Source organism: Penicillium waksmanii (assembly GCF_028829765.1).
Source record: "Penicillium waksmanii strain IBT 27052 chromosome Unknown utg000002l:1.0-3326099.0:1.0-3328782.0, whole genome shotgun sequence".
Taxonomy (NCBI): domain Eukaryota; kingdom Fungi; phylum Ascomycota; class Eurotiomycetes; order Eurotiales; family Aspergillaceae; genus Penicillium; species Penicillium waksmanii.
The window spans coordinates 2,872,521-2,891,464 of record NW_026643249.1 but is presented as its reverse complement, the minus strand read 5'-3'; the positions used below and the strand labels follow the sequence as shown (position 1 = coordinate 2,891,464).

Genomic DNA, 18,944 nt, shown 5'->3' with positions numbered 1-18,944 from the left:
GTATTTCAGAATTGGATTACACGGACGGACTTTCAGACATAGCAAAAGGTTGACAGTCTACAGTCTTTCCTTTCTTTTCTATTATCAGAAATGAAGAGTTTCGTGACTAAAAGACTGGATCACAGGTTGATGTCTGGAAGTATTTGCTTTATTCTCGTTGGTGTACGCACCTCCTTATATCTTGAGGCCTGGGTGGATATGGGCGGATATCGATACCATGACGTCGAGACATCTTTGACATCTAGAATGAAAATTCAATTGGCTTTTTGATAAAAAAGCTTAATTCTATCCACGGTACTATACCGCCGCAAAAGTAACCCTTGAACCGAGCGAACTTTCACAGCCAGTATTACCGGTTTACTCTCAAGATTAATTTTTCATATTTATGTATAAAACATTTTGACCAGTCACATTTAAGATACTTTCGAAATTTCAATTCTACGAAATGGAGGCCCAAGCAATTTGTTGCAAATATCAAAGACATAGTCGTCAGAGAAAAGAGAAGCTTGTCTTTTTGGGAATGCACTGAACAGAAATGACGAAATCTCAAATGTAGAAGCTGAAATGTGCGAAAACTGGTTGAAGGAAACTAAGTATTACGACGCAATCTTACCTCGTGTGGCAGAGAGATTTAATTCAAGAAAAAAACCATTTATTCCTGAAAAGAGCCTTTCCACACAACCGACTCTACAAGCTGAAAGATTTGAGGTTGAATAAGAAATAGAATCTCAGTTTGGAAATAGTATTTGTTCAATGATATTAGTTTATACATACCATATGTAAATTTTATTCTCTGGACTTCTGTTGATCCCGGTCAATTTGATTCGCTGATAATGCAGGCTTGCAACATAAAAGAAAAAGCTAACAACTCATAACGAGCGTGGTGCTGAAGTGGAATAAGCAGCTTTTCACTAGAATCATGGATCCTAATCCACGGTATAGATGCCAGGTAATATCCGAAGAACGCCTATCCATCTTGGGCTTTGCTTGGATTTATCGGGTATGTGGGGAAATTCTCATCATGGCCATGGAACATTGAGCTAACATTCGGATTCAAGACCTGGATTTGGGGATGTAAACGGAACTAATTTCCGGCGGGTTTTCAGAAAAGACCAATGGATCGAATTTCATTTCCAATTATCCGCTCTGGATGGCCTTCTGTTATGCGAACGGTAAATGACGTAATACATCTAACACATGGAGTGATTATGGTAACCACTCAGCTAACTCACCACCAGCTGATATTGGGGAGGAAATACTAACTAGCTGTATGGTAATGACGCCTATAAATTTTAAACAAGAGCCCACGTTTAATGTTCAAGTTCTATGAATCTTCAATTGCAGAAGCTTTATCATCTCACATCTTATCATGTCCGCAGACAAATATTATACCCTTGCTGAAGGTGAGTGAAGCAAATAATAAAAGAATAGCCTGAATTGCCTTCGTTTTCCTAGCTTACCCAGACAAAAAGGATGCCCCTTTGCAAGCAGTAGCACTGCTGTGCTTATGCGAAACAGAGATGGAGGGGGTCTCGGACTCCTCCAAGATACGCAGCTCATCGAAACATTGGCGCATTTCTCGCGGGAGAGGATTCCGGAGCGGTAAATCGCCAATATAAGAAATTTTGTGTATTAGCTGACACTGTAGGGGATTGGAAGAGTTGTTCATGCCAAAGCTGTTGGGTAAGGCTCAAAGAGGTTTCTTCGCAGATCAAGTCCTAATAAACATCCCCATTCAAAGCGCATACGGAGAATTCGAAGCCACTGCCGATTGCTCTGACCTGACATTTGCCAGCTTTCTCAGTGAAGTTGGCAAAAAAACCCCTGTTTTACTTCGTGTCTCTACTGTTGGTCCCGAAGCAGGGTCGGCTGATACTTCTCGAGATGTTCATGGATGGGGCATGAAACTTTATACCGATGAAGGCAACCTTGATTGGGTTTTCAATAACACCGTGAGATTACTAAAATCCATCGATAAATTCCCTACTTATACCAGATTCAGCCTGTTTTCTTTATTCGTGACCCTATTAAATTCCCTTCCATGAATCGCTCTCACAAGAGACACCCACAGACCCACCTTCCCGATGCGAATATGGTAAGTTTAAGTGATCCAGCTCAAGTTATATAACAAGACTGACATGGTCTTAGTTTTGGGAGTAGGTCCAGGTAGCTTTCTTTACCTCTTCATCGCTTACATAGTATAGCTTCCATGTGGGCAATCCTGAAGGAATCCACCAGCTCTTGGTTCTTTTCAGTGACCGTGGAACTCCCCAATCTATCCGCTTTCTGAACTCCTACAGTGGTCACACATACAAGTTTACTCAAAAGGTTCGACTTCCAGCATATGACTCTCACACTAGCTAAGACTATGGAACTAGGATGGTTCTTTCAAATATATTAAAATTCACATAAAAACCCGACAAGGAGTCAAGAACTTCAGTCGACAAGAAGCTACCAAAATTGCTGGTGAGGACCCAGATTACATGATTCGAGACATGTTTGAAGCTATTGAGAGAAAGAATTACCCTGTTTGGGATGTCTTTGTACAGGTTATGGATCCCTCAGAGGCCGAAAACTATCGTTGGAATATCTTCGATATGACCAAAGTTTGGCCACATGAAGACTTCCCGTTGAGAAATATTGGCAAACTTACCCTAAACCGGAACGTACGTTACCAATTCCCCCTTGTAATATATCGATATGTTGATTGTTGACTTTTTTACAGCCTGGTAATTATTTCGCCGATATTGAACAAGCAGCATTCTCCCCATCTAATATGGTGCCTGGGTTTGCTGCTTCTGCTGATCCAGGTTAGTACCCTCAGAAGCCCCCTGAGGTTTGGAAAAGGAAGATTTAAATCTCACTTCTATCCCTTATAGTCCTTCAAGCACGACTGTTTGCATATCCAGATGCGGCTCGTTACCGTCTTGGTGTCAACTACCAGCAACTTCCAACCAACGCAGCCAAGGCACCTGTTTATTGCCCGTTTGAGAGAGATGGTAAAATGAGGTTCGATGGAAACTATGGAGGTGATCCAAATTATGTGAATTCTTCTCTTCAGCCAACAAGATTCTATCCCGAAGTTAAGGGAGTAAGCCCAAATTCGCTGAGCTTACATACCGAGCACGAGAAGTGGGTTGGTGAGGTCACCACCTACACCAGTCACATGAAGGAAGATGATTTTGTTCAGCCTGCTGCATTGTGGGAAGTCATCGGCCGTGAACCTGGACATCAGGACCGAACTATCGAAAACATTGCTCAGAGTGTTAAAGATGTCAAATCACCCAAGTTGCGAGATGGAGTATACGGTTTGTTCTCACTTAAAGTAGCGGCGTAATAGAAACTGACCCTATTATAGATCTGTTTGGTCGAGTCAGCCTGGACCTCGGGACTAAAATCAAGCGTGCGACTGAGGCCTTAATCAAAAAATGAGGAGGTCCTCATAAACTTCATTATTTATTTCTTATTTTTTAAGATATTTTCACTTTTGACACGAAAATTGGAAAATTGGTTTCATTAATTCGATGCAAACTTGTCCCAATAAATCCTAACACCACGTTATCCACGGGCCCACGTTCCTGGTTTTATAATCTAGTATATCAAATACTCGCACGGCAAACCTCCTAAAATTGCACCATTTTACCACGCGAAAAATGTGAATATTGTGAGGAGCTCAGATATTACAGAGATCAGGATACGGTGTAGCGTAGCAAGCAAAGGAAATAGTAGCGTTCGACGAAAGTAATAGCTTGAGGAGAAAAAGAAGGAAGCTAAGATGGAAGGCTAGATACACAGGTGTAGGCGTGGATGCCTAGAGTGGTGCCGTAGGAATGAGGCATCCACGAATGGTAACAACACCAGTTCGTTACAAATATGCTAAGCAACTAATAAAAGATGGTCTTCTAACCAGTATGTTGCCCCACCCAAATTATCAGGCATGACTCTCTGTCAGAGTAATGTAACGCGAGGAAGTGCAGTGGCACCACCGACAATAAAGTCAAATTCAATCTCCTTTATACATAGCCGCATCATCACATGTTGCATAGTAGATCTAATAGATACAAGGAGATTGATGAGAGCTAGTCTTTAATGATTCCGGCCGTATTTGAGAAATGAAAGTATTTTTCAGCCTATTCAGGCCATATACCCCCTCAATGATGCTGGGAAAATTGGTCCAGTGATTTCCATATTTCGGTATTGGTAGAAGACACTTCATAAGCGTTTCAGACTTAATACTGGCGCGTTTGATCTATATGTGCATATGGTGCATTGGTTGTTGAAAAAAAAAAGGAATTAATAGATCATATAGTTAAGAGGGTTATAAAATAGTATTAGAGTGTGTAAAAACTATCTATTAACTGGCGCTGTGCTGTGGGCTTGTAATACTAAGCTAGGCGGTCTTCGGTAGCGGCTCTCCGGGCCTTAGCGTTGAACGTCTGAGGCTCAAGGGGCTATACTGCTAACATGGGTCCTCTACTTTGCCATGTGAATGTTCGAGCTTAATTGATAGAAAGAGACCAAATCGTCAAATTGTGGGGGATAAGAAGTCGAGGCTGGTGTCGCCGTATTAGGCACTCAAGTGATCCGAGCAACTGAAGTTTGACGTTTCCCAATGACAAGTCGTATCATTAACTCCCAACAGCTCGGATATTCTAATGATTTATATTTACACTTCTCCCAAGTACCACACTTTTTATGTAAGCTCATTGGCGAAAGGCTCGTTTCGAGTGATTGCCAGATACAGATGATAATTCTTCGTGTCAAAGTAGCTATGTTCCTACAGAGAGCTGTAACTTCGAAGCTAACAATGCAACTAATAATAAAAACGACGCTGAGAAAAAGAAATCTCTGAAAGTAGCCATCATCATATTCTTGATAATTTCTCTCCATTGGAAATTTCTACGCCACAGTCGTCTTCATCGCAGGAATTATGGAAGCATCCGATCCTCGACGCATACCAGAGACCGCACTTTTGGGTACGAATCGTAGCCCGAAGACAATCATGCTTAAGATGAGTACCCCGACAAGAACACCTAAAGTTACCATTGCCCCGATAACACCTGCCACTCCCAGACTCATTCCTCTGCCCGAGCAAGAACCAGCAGAGGAATTAGGCGACGAATTATCACCGGCACCAGAGCTCGATGCGCAAATCCCAGTGCTATTTCCACATGCTTGACACCATTCCTTCTGTGATAGAATGGCAGTTCTCTTCGTCTCCTCCACGAATTGCGCCCACGGGAGCTCGACCGTCGATTGGCCAAAAAGCGGATAAGCCTGCAGCTGTGTCGAACCCTCGATGCTAGTTCCATTGTGGAACAGGAAACGCACTCTGATGTCTGAAGTGACGGGTATCTCAGTTCCCTCGTCATCTGTCACAAGCTCCCACGCCATGGATGAAGCATAGTTAGGAATGCCAGTGAAATTGACTGTGGTGGCTGAGAGCTCAACCAGACCAAAATATGACAGGAAAGAGGCGTACGCACCAAACTGGACGTTTAGCTTGGATTTGCCGCCAGATGTGATTGTTTCGTTAAGGGCTGTCAGAACTTCGCCTGCCAGAGTCATACCCGCAATAGCACGGATGGTGTCAGAGCTATTGTACGCCAGATTGAACTCGTGCTCGTTCGCGAGAACAAGCAGCTCTCGCATGACTGTGTCGTTGATGATGGTCGATGAAGGGAAACTTGCGGTAGAGTTGTGTATGAGAGCCACGTAGAGTAAATCCCATACAGTGTATGCATTCTTGTAGCTCAGCTCGCTGGCACTGAATGTCTCATTCACCAACGGCTCAAGTGACTGGTAGAGCCTGCGAGTGTCTGAAAACAGGCTCTCATAGGAGTTCGAGTAGAAGTAGTTATTACTGCTGACTATGGCCTTGCCACAGGAAGAGGTGCTTTGCAGCCACGTGTTGTCCTCACTCCCGCTGCCAGATTGTACATCTGACATCGGGATTAGCTGATATCCATTCAGCGGAACCTCGACGATTGATCCATTGCGCAGAGTCTCCGTGGCAATCGAACCGACGGGAGGGTAAAGCCCTTGGAGGAATCCCACTCCGGAGTTGTCGATCACATCATCTTGCGGCGCACTCGCAGTGATCTGGGCCAAGTTTACGATGTCGGTACTGATCCCATCAATCTTATAGGAAGAATTGGCCGAGATATAGCGGTCATGGAAAAATTCCCCCGTCATATACTCCTGGCTGTACCCTAGACTGGTCAACTTGGTCGGTGGCCAGGATTTTGCGGTGCGATCTCCATGACGCTGGAAGATATATGCCCCCAGAACCCGTTCTGCGTTGGTCAGGTCTGCAAGGAGCAGGGATACCGCAACAGTGAGTGTGGTGAACGGAGACATGTTTAACAGCACTCGCCTTCGCTGTCTACTGGTAAAAGGCGTATATTACGCTTCATGCTATTACTGAGGGGGTCCCGACTTTATGAATCGCCGGCCTCGTGCGGGGAATGCTAACACCCACCGCTTGATGCAGCGAAAGGTAAGTTTCGCCACTAACTAGTCGGATAGCGGCGGAGAATTTCGCTTTGATTTCAAGGTTCTGGCCGACGAAGTCGGTTTCAATTCGAGGAGGCTATACTATCACGTTTTGCTTAGAAATAGTTCTTAAAGACATGGTATCACCGTCCAGTTCAGAGGTAGAGTTTGTAGGGTGGGTGAAAACATAGAGGGCTTTCCGAAGCGAGCTAGATCCATGTGCTTCCTCAATCTATCGACAATCTAGGTATGGAAGTTCCCTGGATCTAGTCACTCGCTCGACACAAGATGAAATATACACAGACCAATAATATGCAGGGATCGGAGGAATCCATCCCGCTTTCGCTCGGGCCTACCGAAGTTTAATCACTGGTCTTAGCTGCAGGGAGGGTAGTATTCAAGTGTATTTGACAAGTGTGAGCCGGATTTTTCGAGATGTGATTGGGTTTATCCCGCCAGTGCCGCCATTATCTGCTCCTCTTGACTTGGATCCCTTGCGGTCGGGGCGTAATTCTTCTAACAGTAGACATGATTCGCTCAATAGTCCTACCTAGATTGGCACAAATTTCCAGCTTGAATGCTTGGTACGGACACCTACAACAATTTGGTTAAATTGGTGATTCATGATGCAGGAAGGGTGATGAGCTGGCATATAGCCCAAGATTTGGAAGTGCAAAGTTTGGAAATAAGAAATGATGCATCTCTGGCCTCGATAGGTCATCTTTTCTCATTAAACTGGCACCGTCTGATCGAAGACAGGATAGGTAGCTCTGCTAGAATAGCCCTACAAGCACGGGACACTACAATCAGCACAGGTATAGCAGAACACTACCACACAATGCGTTCGAAACGGGGGCTGATCAAGTTTAGAACACATGCTCTCGCGAATTGAAATCGGTATCTTCCATACAGATTCATGAAAAATACGGAGGACGTAAATGATTTCCCTCATAACACGAATTTCCATATCTACCCACCAATAAGAATCATGGGGCGATTCTTCATATTCTTCAGCTCATCCATGCCGGCATGTTTCGCCTTTTTGCGCTTCACGGCCATACCAATGATCTTTAAAATCTCGCGTTTCCTTTCATGGACTGGTTCCCCATTGCCATCATGGCGAGACGGGTTGTCCATACTTTCTAGAAAGCCAAGGCTTTTCAAGGTCTCGTTGTCGATGGGCAGCCCGTGATTTTCCTTGCGTATGATATCCCGTAGTGATACCTCTGAGTTGCCGAAAAGACAGACTTTTAAGTTGCCGTCACTGGTGATGCGGAGTCGATTGCAAGTGCCGCAGAAATTGTGCGTCATACTCGTAATAAAGCCAATGTGACCTTCAAATTCTGGGACCTTATGTGTTTTGCTTGTATCATTTTCATGATCAGCAATCTTCATTAATCCCAGATATTCACGTCTAATAACCGCAAGCATCTCTTGGTATAAGAACATCTTCTTTCGGTTCCACTTGTTCCCATAAAATGGCATATATTCAATAAATCGGATCTCAATAGGCATTTCACGACTCATTTTGACAAATGGGATAATCTCACGGTCGTTCAATCCACGCATTACAACGCAATTTATCTTGAGCTTAATGCCGGCACCAAGTCGGTTTAGTTCCAGTATGCGATCGATACTCTTCATCACAGCCTCAAACCCACTCCGACGGGTCATGATCTGGAACTGAAAGGGATCCAGGGTATCCAAGCTTAAATTCACACCCGTCAGGCCTGCTTGTACCATATCGTCTAGCTTCCGGTGTAGTGAGACGCCATTTGTGGTCAAACAAAGCTCACGAAGCCCGTTTTGCCGTAGCTGGCCAATTCCTTGCATCAACGGTACGATATCCTTCCGGACGGTTGGCTCCCCCCCCAGTTAGACGAATCTTTTTGACGCCCTGGGAGACAAAAAGTGATGATAGGTATAGTATTTTTGGCGTGGTCAACAGTTGGGCCGGTGGTGACAGCTCGATGCCTTCCTCGGGCATACAGTACAAACATCGTAAATTGCACCGCTATGTGACGCTGATCCGGAGATAGTCATGCTGGCGATAAAATCGGTCTGTGAGAAAGTCTGAGAACGGCTTGGTCGTCAATCTATCAAAGGATCGCAGAGGCCGAGATGTCTATCAAGAGAATTTGGTCAGATTACGTGACTGCTCGATTTTCAATACGAACCGAGACGCACGGGAGGTGCCCCACTTGATGTCTGTAAGCATCGTCGCCCTCCCTTCACAACTCGGAAAGTGTGTTGGATGGGAAGATTCGAGGAGAAGAGACGGAGACACGCTGTCCACTTTTTGAATTTTTGCTGGGCCATGATACACACTATCATGTTCTGGAAAAGAGAACTTACTAGGCGAAGCGGCAATCATTTCAGGTGGCCTCGGGCGAGGTCTGAGCACAGCGCCAACGCATAATACACAAATGTCTTTCATCGGACCTCGAGGTGACGTCGCATTTCTATGAAAGACGAGAAGGTTGAATATATTACCGAAGTGGTTTACAGGATATTGGCCACAACACACCGCCTATCAGAACCGGTGCTAAAGTATCGGTGACTGATCGGTCGGCTTTTGCATCCTTCGGCTGTCCGACAGCAGCTCAAAACTGTAGCGTGATGCATTACACTGATTTTATTGTTCTTGGATGATGACTCCATCGGATATTCCAACAGAAGAAACCCTCTCTGGAGAGAGCAAGAGGTTTCAGTTATAGTTCACAGATAAATCCAAGTCGATCGATTGGGTACCATGAAAATCTAAAACGAGCCAGTATTGAGGTATATTTGATGTATCTCGCACTAAGCACGGGGGGCGGGGGGGGCGGGGGCGCGGGGGGCGATAAAGTTCACATAGTTCCGCCGATTGCCATTTTTCATCAAGTCATGTCTGGCTGGCCATTCTACGGTAAAAATTGAATACAATAATAGTTCATCCGAAAATCGAGGAAACCAGCTTTTCATGAAAGCGGGGACTCGGAGACTTGGGAATACGAGATCCTTGCAGGGCAAAAAACAACCGGAGACGTTGCTAATCCAGACTTTCGTAATGTGGGAAATGCAATTGGGTGTCTTGACTAACTCCTATTCTGACCTCGGCTTTACTATCATTCAGTGGCTACAATGTTTAGGGTCGAACCACGAAAGGTGTTGCAAAGTGCCAAGTCGGAACTGGGCAGAAGGGACTGGGTGCTTTTCTGAGCCATGACTGCCAAAAATCAGTTAGGGATTAAGCGGTCGTGCCCGATGACAGATGCAGATGATTCGGTAAGGGGTATGCATGGGTACCACCATCCTTTGCTCATCAGTTGACTACTTCCTGTACATCATTCTGGTTTGAGGGGTTCTGACAGCGCGAACAACATTCACCACAGTCTACTAGTACTTGCTTAGGGAATGTGTCAATTCGCACTACACTAATCTGACATCTTTACCCACCTACTCATGTGATTATTTCGCCCAACAATATCTACAAGGTGTTCTGCTTTTATGACGAGATTGTGGTTAATGTCGAGATTCTCCATGAAAAATTATATATCGGTGACTGTTGAATTTAAGAGGTGAGCGGGGGTGTCTTACATGGGCAGACCCATGCCCTATAACTATTCGGATGAATGTTCGATTAGATGCCCCACCACATGGTGTGTACGCCAATTACAAAGGTAATTTAACGATTGAAAAAATTAACAGAATCTAGACCGCCTATTGTATTCTATATAGATCAGAGATTCATTGGTAGAGAGAGATAGTTATTTACTCGACTGCCGACCGTAAATCATGAATATTTGTCTCTTCCGAGACAACCGAACGCCTCGCAACTTGATAGTGTTGCGACGATTCAGCATTTCCTTTATTGACTAAAAATTTAACTACTACTATCCAATTGACTTCTTCCTATTTGGGATATCTTGAAGTTATCTCCAGTCTCCTGAGCCATCATTTTGTAACCAATAAAAGAGATGCCAGGTGGTTGTGAACCGCATTCCAGACAATTCCCTATCATGAAATGACTACTAGTACCATCTAAAACAAGTCGCAAGAAGGGGTATTATTATACTCGTCATTAACAGGATTGGGGGCGCGTTGTGTCCGACGGAATGTTACAGGGTACGCTTCAGAAGTCATGATGTCAATCTCTCGATTGGGGTCCTCAAGCCTTTTATGATATCTTCTATGCTGCTAGCCCGGATCGAGTCGGCATTTAAAGAAGAGAGTAATTAATTGTTTTTCCACCAGTAATTTCATTCAATAATGGATCTGTCTCGTATTTTTTGTGTAAATTAGCAACATGGTTCTGTAACATTCCCAGCCCCATAGAAAAAGTATTATAACCTATTTTAAGTTATCTTCTCGCTTCTGTGGCATGAAACAAACACATTATCAGCCATATGACGCTGTACACAAACTCTGATTTTGAACACCCAAGACAAGGATTGAATGAGATCCATGTATGACAAATACGAGAAATGATTTAGACTCTACCCAGGTGTACACTACAAGCAAGGGCTGAAATGTCGGTCTGTAGGTCCTGTAGTCAGCCAGGTATATAACTTGGTACAGATCACTTGTCTGGAAATTATTTGTTTCAAGCATTCCCCATTTTCTGATTCCATATGTCCACCCCACATCGTTCCAATATGGAGACTCGAACCAAGTATACAAAACCGATCAATAACCGCCCTGATGAGTGGAAAGTTGAGCAAGGTCTTGCTGCTTACAAACTTCCAATCCTTGATCAAAGCGGAAAATCAGTCTCCTTCGTTGCTCCGCCCCCGGAACAACCGGTCACAAAAAATGAAAAGGCCATCCGCGCTATTGGTGACCGAAGTAAACTTTTTGCCCGTGAAAAGCCGGGCTGGACAGGGTACAGTCTTCCATGAGATGACAATGTATGGCTAGATTTACCTCGACTGATCAATCACGGGACTATTTAGATACGTTGAGTGGGAGGCGTACCCCGAAAAGAAAGCCAAAGCACATGATGTTTTAACATCGCAAACTTTTGCCCCTTGTCCAGACTTTCAATGGGGACCTATACCTCCTACCAACCCTGTGTTACCCGGCGATGACTTCAAGTCATGGCATGCCGCACTAGGGGGGGGGGAGTTAACTAAAGTCCCCGATGATTCCTGGAAGACGGTTCTGAAAGAGAAACACCCTGAAATGCTGCACCTGCTGCAATTCCCGTACAACGGAGAGCCACCCAAACGATTGGTTACAGCTAAGGCTATTACTCCAAACTCGCTTCACTTTGTGCGTAATCACGGTGGTATCCCGCTTATCGACGAGAAAAAATTTGAGTTACAACTCGATGGTCTTGTCAAGTCCCCCAAAACATATACTATGAAGGATTTGATGAACGAGTCGGTTTTTCCACAGATGGAGAAGACAATTACTATGCAATGCTCAGGAACTCGTCGGATTGAGCAGATCTCTCTGTACGCTGGTCAAGGCGACGAAGTTCCCCAGGCACCGTGGGCCGAAGGTGCCATAGGCACTGCGAGATACAAAGGCATAAGTCTCAAAAAGCTGATCAAAGATTGTGGAGGGCTGGTCAGCAACGCCAAGCACCTTGAATTCTATGGCGTTGACACCTATGTGAAAGACCTTAATGTCGGTAACTACGTTGTCAGTGTCCCATGGTCCAAGGTCAAGAGCAATGAAGTTATTCTTGCCTGGGAGATGAATGGTGAGCCACTTCCTAAGATTCACGGATTCCCATTACGAGTGATCGTGATGGGATATATTGGAGCTCGCAGTGTGAAATGGCTGTATCGAATTAAGGCCATTAAGAGTCCATCCCTGGCACCTGTTCAAAGCAGAGAGTATCTGTACTTCAACCAGCAGATGGGTAAGTATAACCAACGCCCTATGGATGGAATCCAGATCCAAGAGATGCCTGTAAGCTCTGCTATCATGTCTCCATGGCAGAATCAAGTGATTATGCATAGTGGTAAGATCTGTTGCAAGGGCTGGGCTTATTCTGGTGGTGGCCGGTGGCCTGAACGTGTGGAGTTATCAGCCGATGGAGGTTTCAGTTGGTACGCTGTTCCAGAAGAGAATCTATCGAAGAAGGGAAAATGGGCTTGGAGATCATGGGAAATCGATCTTCCTTGCGATGTAGAAGGTTGGATTGAGATTGTGTGCAGATGTTGGGACAATTCTTTGAATACCCAACCACTTAATGTGCGAGCAGCCTGGAACTGGGGTCTACATGTCACGTCCTCAGCACACCGCATCAAGGTCTACAGCGTGAACAAAACCCACAAGCTCACACAACAAAAGTTGGCGCAATTTGAAGAGCATGACATTCCACTCGCTCCTCTGACCAGATACGACTCTGTTCCGGGCATTACCGACCGGGAAATTGCAAAGTACCAGGACTCCCACCCTCGCGATGTCGACGAATGATATTGACGTTCTCTTTTCGAATTCGACAAGTCTTGCAACAAAACTTCTTCAACTTAAAATACACAGAAAATTTTTGTTCACGAAGAAAATCTATCCTTAGCCAAACACACGCGTCTTCCGCCAGAGCTTGTTTGGGGCACATCAAGTCGGGCAATCAATTGCGAATGGGGTTATTGAGAGATTTTTAATCATTCGAGGCCCTTTTTCGGGCCAAAAAGTTTTAGTATCTACCAATAGGTTAAATGGCCATCCTCGGGGATAGATAGCAGCAATTTAAATCGAATCCTTGCAAGTTGAGAAACTATATGAACTTTTTGAACAAGCCAGTGTACTCGTGAAAACTGTGCTAGAAAAGGCTCGGAGGCAAACACCTGGGATTGTTGCTATTATACGTCCAAGTGGAGCTCTATGTGAGTCTAGTGAGGAAGAAGTACTCAAGTTCTCTTCGATCATGTCTTCACTGAACAATTTGGAATGTTTCTGGCGGGAATTGGGGTTTCGATATATAGGCTCTTCGGTATAGTTTGGACCTTTCTTGAATCTAAAATACGTAAACCATCGTCTAGACGCTGCTTACAACTTTAAGACCCTGACATCCTCACTAACGACTGGGATCGATCGATAATAGAAATAGTGACACTATTTGCACTTTGCTATTGTTAGCATTAAGCCTAACTGCATACGATAGATTTTAGATAAGGATAAGCCACTTCTTTAGATACGTAATTTCCATCGTGAAACCCTATTAGATACTCTCGTCACTAAAATAAAGGAAAAAGAACTACATATTGTAAGATGGGAATGCTCGCTGGCAGTCTGTCAAGCAGACGGGTCGATCACAAGAGGACAAAACCACCAGACTCGCAGAGTGCAGGAGAGAGTAGCAGTAGACAAAGCGTGACGCTATCGAGATGCGACTAATAAGACATTCGAGTCTTTATGGACATGCGATACACCGATACCGCAACCTCAGCCTCAGTAGACTCCGCAGAAAGAATAATTCATTGGTGACCCCAAAGGTGTTGTGTAAGTTAACTATCATCGAGGGCTTATATACTGCATGTAAGGCCTAAGCTAAGGCCTACAACGTCACCTGACATCACCAGAGCGGATTCCCCACTACAATATCACTATGATACTATGGTTGAAGATTTTTCAGATAATTTTGCTAGATTAAGTGATCCTAATGTTGATTGTCTTATACGACTTGGGCTCCAATAGAGTCAAGTTTAAGGCTCGAAAACTAACAACAGCATTCAACACGATAAGCCATGGCAGGCAACGCAGCTCCGTTCCGAGCGATGGACTAAGGCACGGTACAGTGAAACTAACCAAGTGCCCCCGCGCACTCTGGGGGGAGGCTGCATTACGCGAACAACAACGTTATCGAACTCTCGATCCCCCCCCTGCTCTCGATCTTTATTTCTGACACCTGGGGAGCCGCAGCACCGGCACACTGCTACGGTAACCAGGCATGTTGTTGACCTGAAATGTTGATGAGAGCCGCTACAGCGAGCGGCTGAGGTGCCGAGGGCTTTAACGACAATTGATCGATCCCCCGGTACACCATGCCCACCTACCCCCCCTTCGCTACAAGACCCCCGTGCACAGTGACCGATACACAGCTATCAGAGCCCGACAACGTTATGATACCGGGCCTCCACCGCCGCACGATGGAAATGGAAGCAGGAGCACTCACGGGTGGGGGGCAGGGAAGCGTGACAGCGGCGGCCTACATACGTGTAAGAGTTACACGCGTGTAGAAAGGCTTACACGCATGTAAGATGGCATGCGCAAGACCGACAGTTGACAACTGGCGAGTTTACGAGGACATTTTGGTGCAAACTGGTGCAAATGGATGGCATGTAGGGCAATTTCTATATATAAACCACCTCAGTGGCAAGATGTAGCTGCCGTCAGCGACACTGGAAGAGCCCTTCGGGAGCTGATAAACGGTGTATAATGCAACTCTCTCTCTCTCTCTCTCCCTCTCTCTCTCTCTCTCCCTCTCTCTCTCTCTCTCCCCCCTCTCTCTCTCTCTCCCTCTCTCTCTCTCTCTCCCTCTCTCTCTACGCTGCGCTGATCTCCGTTGTATGCGTCTGGGTGAAGATGGCAAAAATTATTCCATTGGTGTATATCTGGCAGATGTTGCACATAGTACTTTTGTCCGGGTTAAGGTCGATTGTTTACCAGGTAATTATATTACCTGATACTGTCTCGGAGCTATCATCACCGAAATTATCGGAGTTGTCTACAATATATGTCCAGCAAGGATTCCATCAACGACACCGAATTGGGACTATGCAGGTCGCAAGCTACTAGCAAATCCTAGTAGTCCTAATATTCTGAGGCATCTAACGATTCGCCGAACGTGGAGAGGGAACTGGCAGGTTCACTACAACGATGAACAAGGTACTCGACGCATGCTTTTCTGCACAATGGAAGCAAACTGGCTATCTACAGATGTTGATGAATCATGTAGATTGAATGACGAAAGCAGGGCGCTTCTTGTCTCAAGTAATCTCCTCGATCATATTACAGCGTAAATCTCTCTTGGACGTTCTCGTGTGGTTCTGGCCAGCGAGGCTATGGCCCTGAAGGATACCTATTTTTCACGAGCAATTACTTCTAAGTTTAGGGCCTATGTTGTCTCAATGTTGTATAGGTAACTCTAACAACTTCGGACTGAAAAGCGCTACATTAAGAAGGTAGTCCAATAAGAGAGTGACCTAATATTCAAGTTTTTTTCAAATGTTTAGATTAAATAAAAACATGACCTCATGGGTTTGGAGCGCAGAAAGGCGTCCGAAAAGGGAGACTTCGATATTCAATTCAATTAGCCCGATACAGCCTAACTTATAGCGGAATTGAAATTAAAGCGTTCCCTCCATCGCCTAGTGGGACCTCCAAAGGGATCCGGAGAAGGGAAAGAAATCTCCATTTCTTGCGAATCAATCAGCGAGAGCAAAGCTCTTCTTCTCGCTTCCTGATCGCTTGCTTCATCAGAATAGGTCGAGTAGTCTCCATCTGGAGTCAACCTTTTCTCAATTGGAGGCTCCATCAATCCTGCAGAGTAATATCGCCAAGGGTCCCAAATGTAGATACCAAGTGGTTTGAAAGAATTCCAGTCATCCTTAGAGGTGTAAACTTTGCTGATGGCACCTTGTCTCGGGAGTTTGTCGAAATCATCAACTCGCTCTGTAGTCAAATGCCGATATCTTGGACTCAAATACCAAGAGTCACCGACCTCGTCGTCCAGTGGGAGGATCGGCGGCGGGGCCCATATAGGGAAATCAATACCTTTCTTTAGCTCGAGGCTCAAGAGAAATGGAAGATAATCATAAAATTTGTCTTGAAATCTTGGAGGGATCGCTGGAGGCGACGGAATGACGACTTCTTTCAAAACTTCGTAAACAGTTCTAACTTCTTCGGTCATAGCATGTGAAAGGCCCCTTTTATGTGCGTATCCTTCAAGTGCCCATTCGTACTCCTTGTTCCACCCTGTCGAACGAACTGCTGCGTATATATCGGAATATATCTGCAAAATCCAGAGCGCCCTGTAGACGCGGAGCTCTTCTATCCAAGAAAATGGACCAAAAGCAGCGTGGGCACGACGAACATGGATATCTGGAGCCCCTTTGATCGCATCCTCTAGGTTTCCCAGCATCAGGCACAGACAGGCACAAGCTAAGCGTTGTATTTGGGCAGCGACCTTGATCATTCCTCGCATCACATCAGATGCCTCGGACTGACTCCTACCACGAAAGTGCAGACTGAGACACCTTTCCGATGAAATCGACATGGTAGTGGAGATACTCAGTTCCGGGAACTTGGAGCGAAATGAAGGAGTGCGGATACAGACAATTTCTCGAAAGAATCGATGTATGTCACAGCTGAAAGTGTTGGGTATGCTCAGAGAAGAATCCTGATCTCTGCTGGGGTTTAGAATATCACGGTCTATTAGGCCGACCTTGGGTAAAGGTTTTGTTATTGAACAAGCACGAAGAACCTTCTCTGTTATCCTGACACTGTGGGTCTGGAAGATGATTGCAGCTCGGGGTAAGCACCGGAGCAGACTATCGAGTCCATAGAAATCATCTACATGCTCGATGATTATGATAAGAACCTCTGTGGGTATTCGCTCGAGTCCATCCATTGTGTGATAAACGAAGATCAAAGAAATGGAATGTGATAGGTTAAGGGGCGGGGCAATGTCAGACTCAGACTGTTTGGGGCCTCTATTTGGGGCCACTCTGGATTGGGTTTAGTTGGGATAGCGAGGGTACATCTCAAGCGTTTCAGAATTCGCGGATCAGAGTAGTAGTGTAGGTATTTCGCACATTTGGGAAGATCGATATGAGATAAATTAGAAAAGATGATCAATTAAAGATCAACCTAGAAATTCTCGAATAAATGATTGTGGCTGGGAGATGCATCAATATCAATTTCCTTGTCGTCCGTTTGTACTGGTCTGGGCGCCAAGACTTTAGGCTGCTTGCCTTCTGCCACTCATCTTTGCTCGTTCGCAACTTCAATTTTACCAAAGACATACTTCTGTCTGGCTTGAAATCGACAATGTCTACTGCAAGCCCTCATAGGGTTCTGGTAAGACCTAGAGGTCGTCCTTGTAAATCTTCTACCGGTACAGTCGACTCAGTACGGGCATCTCTCCCCCTTTTCCGTGCGGCGCTCACCGGATCCACAGGAACGAAGGAGACAGATTCGCGATGCTCAAAGAGCCTATAGATCGCGTCAACAAAGCCTACTTGAATCTCTTAAGGAACGAAACGCACAACTGGAGAATGTTATCGGCCAACTCTCTGAGATCATGCACTCGTTCCATGAAGCCAAAGCGAACCCACATCTTCCGTTATCAAACCTTTCAAAGGCGGTTGATCTGCTCGAAGACGAGATCACACTTCAATTGAAACGTGCAGAAAAATCTCCTTTAAGAGAAAATCCTCATAGCCCTACGCAATTGCCAATTTTCAAGGAAAGAATGCAGAACCTTCTGGTTCAGCCTTCTTTGGTCCTGGCGAAGACAGGTTATCCGCCGCCTTCCATTATAAAGCAATCCGATTCTCCGTTCTGGACATCATTTCTTCAAACATCTCATCCACTCATCCCGAGTGCTGTGCGCACACCAATCAACGCTTCTTTCGATGTATCTACAGCCACGCTGGGTCTCCACGACCAGTCAATTCCCTACGCAACCACTCACTTCACACAAAAGCTCTTTCAGGCGTGTGCTGAAAGTGGCCATCGCTATCTAACAAATGAGGCTGTTACTGATCACGAAATGTGGCATGAATTCGGTCTCATGCTGCAAAAGGTCCCGAGGGCCCAAATCACGTCTTACTTCCAACGAGTCCTAGCAGCAACACCCTGCAACCCTGTCGAGGACTTTCAGTTTCCGTTCATTAGCCTCGGCGGTGCAGGTACACACTTTCCCCGCACAAAACGAATGTCGATCGGTGCATCCGGATTGCAGAATCTACTTCCATTCCAGACGACAAATGGAATTATGGAACTGCCTTCCGATGAGCAATGGTTCGATGTTCATGACGTTGAGGGCTTCTTATCAAGCCGAGGGATCTTGATGGAATCCAACCGGTCGCTTCCGACAAATCCTGAATTGGCTGGCACACAATCGATGTCTCTGAGACCCTTGCAGCCTTCCTTTGAGCAAACCGTGGAAAATGAATACCTTTCTTTCGACCAGAATTCTTCTATAATGCCGAATTTGAGCATAGATGAGAGTTTTATTATCACAGGTAAATACAAAACTTCTAATATTTAAATCTGCCCTGTTGACATCGAAACAGAACTCAGTCGGCTTTGCATTTGTATTGGATGTGCAGCTGCGTTTCGCCGACGCGATGTGGAGGCTCTTATCTCCCATGGTGTTCAAAAAATTCCAGACACGAACCTCGCGTCTATCGACATATGAAGCCTTTTTCAGAAGTCCATTGTCATTTTCGATTGTAAAATGAGAAAGTCGAGGTTGATCAAAAGCCAATCCGACTAATTTTGCTCGA

The 18,944-nt window shown here is 45.2% G+C and overlaps 6 protein-coding genes across 6 annotated transcripts; 3 read left to right on the top strand and 3 right to left on the bottom strand.

The window, feature by feature from the left end:
* Positions 1–1,369: 1,369 nt before the first annotated feature.
* Positions 1,370–3,432, top strand: N7481_002764 (catalase; the record flags this gene model as incomplete). Its single annotated transcript, XM_057261983.1, has 10 exons — positions 1,370–1,403; positions 1,473–1,602; positions 1,649–1,952; positions 2,003–2,095; positions 2,149–2,156; positions 2,205–2,328; positions 2,379–2,666; positions 2,726–2,810; positions 2,880–3,308; positions 3,359–3,432. The coding sequence occupies 10 exons, from the start codon at positions 1,370–1,372 to the stop codon at positions 3,430–3,432; spliced, it is 1,569 nt and encodes a 522-aa protein (XP_057126915.1).
* Positions 3,433–4,899: 1,467 nt separating this feature from the next.
* N7481_002763 (uncharacterized protein) lies at positions 4,900–6,360 on the bottom strand (the record flags this gene model as incomplete). Its single annotated transcript, XM_057261982.1, has 1 exon — positions 4,900–6,360. The coding sequence occupies one exon, from the start codon at positions 6,358–6,360 to the stop codon at positions 4,900–4,902; it is 1,461 nt and encodes a 486-aa protein (XP_057126914.1).
* A 1,104-nt stretch (positions 6,361–7,464) lies between these two features.
* On the bottom strand, positions 7,465–8,328 carry N7481_002762 (uncharacterized protein; the record flags this gene model as incomplete). Its single annotated transcript, XM_057261981.1, has 1 exon — positions 7,465–8,328. The coding sequence occupies one exon, from the start codon at positions 8,326–8,328 to the stop codon at positions 7,465–7,467; it is 864 nt and encodes a 287-aa protein (XP_057126913.1).
* A 2,780-nt stretch (positions 8,329–11,108) lies between these two features.
* N7481_002761 (sulfite oxidase) lies at positions 11,109–12,906 on the top strand (the record flags this gene model as incomplete). Its single annotated transcript, XM_057261980.1, has 2 exons — positions 11,109–11,359; positions 11,430–12,906. 2 exons carry the CDS (start codon positions 11,109–11,111, stop codon positions 12,904–12,906), a joined length of 1,728 nt encoding a protein of 575 aa, XP_057126912.1.
* A 2,851-nt stretch (positions 12,907–15,757) lies between these two features.
* N7481_002760 (uncharacterized protein) lies at positions 15,758–17,062 on the bottom strand (the record flags this gene model as incomplete). The annotated part of the gene is made up of 1 exon (XM_057261979.1): positions 15,758–17,062. The coding sequence occupies one exon, from the start codon at positions 17,060–17,062 to the stop codon at positions 15,758–15,760; it is 1,305 nt and encodes a 434-aa protein (XP_057126911.1).
* A 419-nt stretch (positions 17,063–17,481) lies between these two features.
* On the top strand, positions 17,482–18,706 carry N7481_002759 (bZIP transcription factor; the record flags this gene model as incomplete). Its single annotated transcript, XM_057261978.1, has 2 exons — positions 17,482–17,511; positions 17,555–18,706. 2 exons carry the CDS (start codon positions 17,482–17,484, stop codon positions 18,704–18,706), a joined length of 1,182 nt encoding a protein of 393 aa, XP_057126910.1.
* Between the last annotated feature and the right edge of the window lie 238 nt (positions 18,707–18,944).